The 8492-nt window shown below is 47.0% G+C and overlaps 1 protein-coding gene across 1 annotated transcript in view; it reads left to right on the forward strand.

Annotated features, from left to right (window-relative positions):
- Positions 1-3387: 3387 nt before the first annotated feature.
- The window catches only part of PDE1C (phosphodiesterase 1C), a 485865-nt gene continuing 480760 nt past the window's right edge, over positions 3388-8492 (forward strand). Inside the window, exon 1 of the mRNA XM_019628811.1 lies at positions 3388-4023. Coding sequence (XP_019484356.1) covers positions 3939-4023 — 85 coding nt within the window. The 5' untranslated portion in view covers positions 3388-3938. The remainder of the gene's footprint in view (positions 4024-8492) is intronic.

Here is an 8492-nt window from a genome sequence, read left to right on the forward strand (position 1 = left end):
GTGTTCCTGTGAATGCGAGGGTGCCCTTCCCAGAATTTGGGGTGGTTATCAGACAGCCCAGTGGGTGTCCATGAGGGGTATGAGCAATGCTCTTATTGGGACAACTTGGGTTTATAATTCTTGGACCATTGGCTGTTGGGAGAATTCCAAATGGTGGACGGTTTCCTACCTGAGAATGGCTGACATGCGCTAACAAAATGCTGAGGAGCTGTCTGTCTTCTCTCTGGCATGACAAGTAAAAGCTATCTTCCTAGAAAGCTGCCTTTAGATAACATATGTTACATATAGTGTCTCATCTTTCCCTAGAGGTTTGAAAACCAATGAGCAATGTGTTCTCAGCACTGACACCGTTCCCCCTATGGAAACAGGTAGCAGCCTCGGAGAGCGGGAATATCAAAGGAGATGATACGATCACCTGAGTAGAGGGGTCTCCTGCCAGATGTTGAGTTTTCTACATCTGTTTGCTATATTTTGAAGGACATTAGTTGGTCCATGAGCTATGAACTAATTTAGGGCTGAGTTCAGTTCCTACTCTACTTTCTTGGGGTGAAGCCAGGGTCATGCATTACATCTTGGGAGAAATTAATCTTCATCTAATTAATCTTGGCTAATGACTGGATCAAACTGTTAATATGTATATTGTTTCCTCCCTCCCTCCCTCCCTCCCTCCCTTCTTTCCTTCCTTCCTTCCTTCCTTCGTTCCTTCCTTCCCTCCTTCCTTCCTTCCTTCCTTCCCTCCTTCCTTCTTTCCTTACTTCCTTCTTTCCTTCCTCAAACATTTGTTGCTGGGCCTTCCTTGTTAGAATCCATTCCAGTAGTTCTAAAAAGGATCAATTCCTTTCCAAACTTATTTCAAAGTAAATATAATAAAACTAGAAATTACCCAAGCCCAGACAGGTGTAAGATATTTACTATAATTTAGGAGTCAGCAAACATTTTCTGTAAAGGGTCAGATAGTCAATATTTTTGGTGTTGGAGGCCATACCGTCTCAGGCACAACTACTCAACGCTGCTTTTTGGTTTAGAAGTAACCACAGACAATAGGAAATAAATGACCATGTTCCCATAAAATGTTTCATGTGGACACTGAAATTTGAATTTCATATAGTTTGAATGTGTCACCAGACATGGCCTTTTGAATTTTTTTCAATCACTTAAAAACATAAAGGCCATGTTTAGCTCAAAGGCTCTACAGAAACAGGTGCTAGGCTGGATTTGACCCGCAGGCATTAACCTGCTGATCCCTGCTCTAACAACATGTTATAGCGGCCACACATCTGCTCGTCTGTCTTGGTTTAGTTTTCTTACTTCACAGGCATTCTTGGAGGAGCGTTTCTGAGAGAGCAAAGCAAAAGCCTGCCTCTTTTGATCTTGGTCTTGAACTTGTTCTTTCTTGGCTTATGTAATGTTAGCATTCAACTTCCCTTGGTTTGGGGTAAGAGCCCGCCACCGAGAAGGCTGCTGTAAGACTCTGCGCTTGCAGCAGTACATTTAGTGGTTCTGTAGGTGTGCAATCTCTCAAACCAGGGAGGGAGATAATGATTCTGGGGAGAAACAGTTTAAAAACAGTTCCAATTGTTCAGGCAAGTTATTTTTACCAGTCTTTAGGGGACAGATAAATGATCACATTGTTATTATTGTTACAGATTATATTTCAAAAAAGCTTTTCTGCTAAGAGTGATTACGTTCCAAGTTTTAATTTCACTCACTCAAGGAAAAATTTCCATTGCATGAGGATATTTTTTTTTTCTTGATCATTTACGATAGGAGACTAAAACTGAGGGCTTTCAGGCTTCTCATTCCAGGACTTACAATGACACAGAAGAAGTCATGAACTTCTGTTAAAGGTTTGGGAAAGTGGGAGCAATACAGGAAAATGGGAGCTATAAGAAACTTTTGGTGGTTACTATATTAAAAATATACAATATTGATATCTAATATATTATACTTTTACATGTAACATTTTTTTATAAAATTAATAACAATAACTAAAATATACTGTTGTCACGGAAAAAGAATTTTCCATAGTGTCTACGTGATGGAATTGGGAGTTGTCTGGTGATTACGGTCATTGAAAGCCCTCTACATACCTAGGCTTCAACAATTGCCTATCATTTCATCCTCATTGTAAAATGAGGAAAGCAAGACTCAGGGCCATCTAGCATCTTGCTCAAGGTCGTATAGCTGGGAAGTGGTGGGGCAGGTTTCAGACCCAGGCCTGTCTGTCCACACAGCCCTTTTCATGCTTTCACGCTGTAACCAGCCCCAGTCTCAAGGAGCACCTCAGGGAGCGAGCAGCCCCTGGCTCCCAAGCTGAGATGGGCCATGAGGTCCATTGCTTTTTGGATCATTTGATGTTGCCATTGATCTAAGCAAACCATCAACGTGAGTGTGGTTCTGGGTCTCCCCTGAGAGAATTTCTAACTGCATGCAGTTCCAGCTACAGCTGACAAGAAAAATACCTATTTCTCTAAACATATATGGTCAATTGAAGAAGATTCAATTCCTGAGACGTTCATTAGCCTGGGTTCCAGTGGGCTTGAGGGTTTTGTGGGTCCCCTGAAATTGTATGTAGAACACTGCACACGTGTGCATACGTGCCTTTTTTGGGAGAGGATTTCTAATTTTAGTCAGATTCTGAAGACGTGTGGACCCATTGCTCCCTAAACTCAATTGGAACCACTTTGGAATATACCTGAGTGACTCTCTTAATAAGTATTTGTTCATTGTGTCAAATTCCTTCACAACAAATGAGGTTAAATTCATCGTAGTCCCACAGTAGCCTGAGCATAGATTGCACTGTCATTCCATACGTGACACTGGGTGGACTCCACCAAGGGCCTCAGCTGTGGTTTCTTCACACGAGCTCCCCAGCCTCTGACACAGAACAAGGCAACTGTGAATCCTTAGTAATTGCTTGCTGGTCCAAGGGAATGATTTTCCCTGTATAAACCTTGTCTAACTTAGTCATTTCGGGTACTGGCAGGACCAGTGATTGAACTGGTGTCATAAAATGAAACTCCCATGTGCAAACGCTGCCACTTTCTAGCTGTAGGACCTTAGTGAAGCCCCTGTCAGCCTCAGTTTACAGTTAACAACAGACTGGCAAATCTCGCCCACCTCCACAGAGCCCAGGAGTCTCATATTTGGCAAAATCAAATTGGAAAGAGCTAGGACAAGCCATTTGGAAGGGGCTAGCACTTGGTTGTAAATTGCACAGTTTAGAGTCTCTGTGTGAAAGCGCTTGGCCACAAATATGGGTTACTTTGGTAATTATCTTCTGGCCAGGGACTGTTGAGAAGGAATCTTATTGGGGCTCCAGGCTAGTTAAGGGGACAGCTGCCGGGAGGAAGTGGGCGTGGCGATTTTCCTGACTTCCTTGTTTGGAGTAAACTTTGGCGGCATCTGCCCGGCTCAGATGTTTGCTTTTCCATCTGTTGATGTGCTTTTTGGGAGCTCTCCTGCATGCCAGAGAAAACATCTAGAAGAAGCACGACGCCAAATCTCAGCCATTCCCTCGGGTCCCCAAACCCCACCAGCCTCTAGAGAGGGGAAGGCGAAGCTGAGATGGAAAACAGACGTGCCTGTAGCGCGCTGGCTTCAGCGGTTCCCAGAGACTAGGGTGGAACAGACAGGGATTTGGGCTCCCACTCACGAGCCCCCATACACACGCCCGGCGCGCGGCGCCACCCTTTCTTAGCACTCCTCTCGTCGTCGTATCTGGAAGTTGGCGCTGGAGATGGGGCAGTTGCGGTGCTGGCGGACTCCTCCGCGTGTCTAGGGCTTAGCTGACTTTGCGGTCCCCGCGCCTGCAGCTGGCGCGCTCCGCTCGCCGCGAGGGCGGACCTGCGGGGACCGCGCGCGGCTGGGCCGGGGGAGGGGACCGAGCTGGGCTGCGCGCTCCGCGGCGGAGGACCGGGGACGCCGGCGGCAGAGCCATGACGGACGCCGGCAACAAGAAAGAGGGCTTCAAAAAATGCCGGAGCGCCACGTTCAGCATCGATGGCTACAGCTTCACCATCGGTGAGAACTTTCCGCCCCGTTTCTACCCTCTGTCTGACTTCTGCGTTGGGCAAACACCCTTCCCGGAGGCGAGGGAGGTCCTTTCCAAGCCAGGGAGGGGAGCGGTCAGGGTCCGGCTGAGCCCCGAGGCGCTCGGGGAGCCGCGGGAGGGCCGGGAAGTCGCGTGTGTGGCCGGGTCGCCGCGCCCAGCGCTGCCCCCGCGGCGCCCCTCCCGCCGCTCGCACTAACCTGGCATCGTCCCGCTGACGCTGGCGCCGAATCACGCCTCTCTTAACGGCTGGATTTCCTTGCTGGGGTTTTAGTAACTTAAGTCGGAAGAGGAGGGATAGAGTCAGGGATGGGGGCAGAGAGATGGGGAGATGGAGATAGAAATGCCGAGAGAGGGAAGTCAGCGACAGAAAGGCGTGGGTATAATAGACGCCGAGACAGAGACACAGACAGAAAGACAGAATGACAGACGTCCCGACTCAGAGACGTGAATGGAAACGCCGACACCGGGTCAGAAACCCAGAGACAGATGCCAGACAGAGATTAGTAGAAAGACGGATGACAGAGACGAGTCGACAGTGATAGAAACGGGAGATGCAGCGCGAAAAAGCTGCCTGCCGTCCTCTGGGCTCCCAGAGCCCCCCTGTTTTCTTTCCTTTCCAAACCCTGTACCAAGAGGGGAACCAGAGAGGGCTGGCGGTGTCTTCACGGCTACCGGAGGGAGCAGGACCGCAGGACCACAGGACGGACCCTAGAGGCTGGACTGCAGGAGATCAGTGCTTGATGCTTTTGCTATTGGTCCCACTCTCTGCACTGTTTTGAAACAACTGGTCCAGAGCTTGCCTCCTCACCTTTCCAGGAGGCGGGCAAAGCTGGGGGAGCTTCCCCTGTGGAATGTCCGAGTGTGGGGAACAGCAGGGGAGAGCTAGTTGCCAAAGAGCTGTGCCAGTATTTCTACTTCTGAGTGCGCTCAGGTCACCATGGCTTTAAATCTGAACTTTACCCCCAAGCCCTTGAAAATGAGGGGTATGTTAATTTGCCTTTTGGTGGGTGGCACCTGCTTGGAGGTGTAGCAGGAAATTGCCAGGGGTAAGAAGAGACCACGGGAGAGGAGCTCACCTCTGGACCACTTTTGCTCCTTCTAATGAAGTGACCCAAGGGGCCTGGGCTGAACACCTAACTTCCAGAATTAAGTCTCAACACCCGAGCCTGACTCCCAAGGCCCTGCATTTGCGTTTAGCTTCACTTTCCTGCCTCAACTGTCACTTCAAACCTGTTTCTTCCGCCCACTCATTATTGCTTGCCTTTGCCCAAACACACCATATCTCACCCCTCAGAGCCCTTGCTGGGCTGGTCTCACGGCCAGGAATACCATTCCCCCAACTCTGCATTGAGAAACCTTGTCTGTCCCAGCTCTCACTTGCCACCCGCTCTGCTGTCCTTCCCCATCAGAAAGAATTCCTGCCTTTGCACTCCCCCTAGCCTCACAGTCCTCTGTAAGAGCTCACAGCCTTGGATTATTTGTTTCCGCACCTATCTCTTGCCCTCCTTGCATTACAAATTCCTTATGGATGAGACTGTGTCTACTTTATCGTCCACTCTCTAATGGGGATGGTAGGTGCTGGAGAGTGTTTGTAGAAAAGAATTAAAAGTTGCCAAGGTCAAAAGTGATTCGTTAAAAGACATTGTCATGTTAATATTAGTTTTTTTGAATCTGGTAAGAAAAATGCCGGAAGCGATTTTTAAGTTTTATCTAGTCGTTCCCTGTGAGATTTTATCTTCCAAAAAGCACGGCTTCTAAACCCCACGTTTATAGTATGCTCCTCCGCGTTCCAACCCCTTCCCTCCTCTGGTTCCCATCCCCGTGAGAAGAAATGGTCTGGCAGGTTGGTGAGGCCTCTTGGTCAGAAGGGTCCCCCAAAGTGAGCTGGTCACTTCCAGGTGAGAGAGCTGCCAGCTTACTTCAGCTCTGGTGTTTATTCACTCACTTGTTTCCATCTGCCCTCTGTTTTCCTGTCCTCTTTCAACGAATGTTTATTGAATTTTACTGTGTGAAAATGAAAAGACAGAATTAAAAGATATAATTTAGTACAGTGCCACATGGCAAACATTCACTAAATGGCATAATTGTTGTAATTATTCAAGGCACCAAGCTAATATCATGGGGCGTTTAGGAAGATCAATCAGACTCAGACCTCATATTCGAAGAATTTGTACTCTTTGGGTGATGTGATATATTCATACATAACATTTTACCAAGTATTACAGAAACTAGTAAGTGCCAGACAAGACTTTAGAAATTTTAGACCAATACAGATATTTTACAAAACACAGATAATCAAAAAGAAGGAAAATCAGTTGTAATTTTATTACCCAATGCTACTTTAATATTATTAACATTTCTTACATATACTTTCAGTACTTTTTTGTATATACACAATTTTTTAAAACAAAATGCAATCATGGTGTTTGGTTCCCTGTTATTTAATACCTTACTAGCTTTGTTTCTGCTAAGTGGAGTATTTCATCAATTTCCTAGTGTTGGCTATTTAAGTTGCTCTTAATTTGTGCCATAAGAAACAATTAAGAAAGACTAAATCTTTGACTATATCCATGAATACTTTTAAAGGATAAATTTCTAGAAATACAATTGCTTCATCCAAGAGTATGTATATTTTTAAGGGTTTTAAAAACATATTGTTTGACTACCCTCTGGAAATACCAATTTACACTCCCACCAGCAACCTGTCAGGTACTCACACATTCTTGTGAGTGAGTACCGGACACTATAATTTTTTAAAAAGTTGCTGGTTTGAGAGTTGGAAGGTAATATCTCATTTCTTTCACTGCTTTTGTAAAATTGCCTTCTCATGTTCCCTGTTTGTATGGTTTTTCTTTGTGGGATTTTATCATTTATTAATTTGCAAGTACTCTTAATGTATATATATTATTTATACATGTTACCAATATATTAATTATATGTAATACATAATTATAATTACTGTACATTACTATATTTATATAATTACTATGTAGTAGTCACATAATTATATGATTGATATCAATAGTATATATTATATACACACATCTGTGTGTGATGTATATTACAAATACTTCTTCCAAGCACGAGGACTCGTATTCCTGAGACATTGGTTGGCTGGTGGCAGTGGCAGTCAGGCTTTGCTTTGAGAGCATAGATGTCTTGTAGCCCGCCACCTGCGGTTGCCAGCTTGTCACATGGTTTCAGCAGGGAAAGTAAATGGGCAGTGAGAGAAGACTCCTGCTGAGATCCTGGTGGTCCCCAGATTTCTCCTTTTCTCCAGTGTCTGACCTTCTGTCATTAGGAATCACTTCCTCTTCTAGTCTGTTAATTATGCAAAATCTCCAGGTTTATTAAAGGGATTCATGTTGTGAAATTGGCGCCTCAGGAGATTCTTGCCAGGAGAGGCCTGTGAGGACAATGGGGGTCTTGGAGGCTCTGCAGGAGGGGAGGCATGACCCCTCCCTGTGGCAAGGCCAAGAGCAAACTTTCCTGGGAGGGCTCCTGACAAAACTTTTCTCCGCTAATGGACGTTTCCGGGCTGAGGGGTGGCATCCACTTCTGCTTCAGACTGGGCAGGGAGAAGGCTTCAGCCTTCACCAGGGGTGATACTCCCCCAGGGCTGCATTATATGGGGCACTTTTGGGATTTACCATGCTGGGGGGCTGGGGACAGTCTCGACAGCCAGTTAGTGAGCAGAGGCTAGAGGAGTCAAATGTTTTGCTGGACGGTCCTGCACAGTGAGGAATCGCCCTAAACGCCAGTAACACTCCCATGGAGAAACACTGTGGGGGTCCCCTCTGACACGGAAGCCTGGGGCTCCTGGGCTGGCCTATGGCCGGACTGCAGGGACTCTGGGACACTGATGGTTAAGGCTGCGTGAGATGAGGCAGCTATGGGGTGGAGGCCAGGCACCGAACTAGGTGCCTTCCTCAGCTCCTACCATCACCTTTCATGACTGAAAGATAGCTGTTTTGACCCATTTTAGGAGAAGAAACTCCTAAGACGCCGAGAGGAAGTAATTTCATGGAAGCCTCAAGCTAGTTAGGAGCAGAGTCGGGTTCAAATCACGCCTGCCCTGGCTGGTGACCCCAGGGTTTGTCCCATGCCATGCTGCCTTCCACAGTGGACTGTGTTTCTGTCTGAGCCTTGGAACCAGTCCCTCGTCTTGAGGCAGAGAGTCTGCTGAGCCAGCGCAGGCTGGGGCAAAGCCAGAGAGAGCCGGCCATTGCCACAGGTGGGGCGAGGCTGCTTCTGGGAGGAAGGTCAGGCTGAAGAAACAAAGGCTGGTTAATCTGCCTCCCACCGGAGGCTGCCTGTTCAGTCCCAGGCTCACCTGTGTCCCAGGGCTATTGGCCTTGTGCCCTCTTTGTAGAATTTCCTCAGGTCATGGAATCAGGTATGTATTCAGCAGGTCTTGGAAACACAGCTACGAGGTTGC

This window comes from Hipposideros armiger, unplaced genomic scaffold, assembly GCF_001890085.2.
Source record: "Hipposideros armiger isolate ML-2016 unplaced genomic scaffold, ASM189008v1 scaffold_809, whole genome shotgun sequence".
Lineage (NCBI taxonomy): Eukaryota > Metazoa > Chordata > Mammalia > Chiroptera > Hipposideridae > Hipposideros > Hipposideros armiger.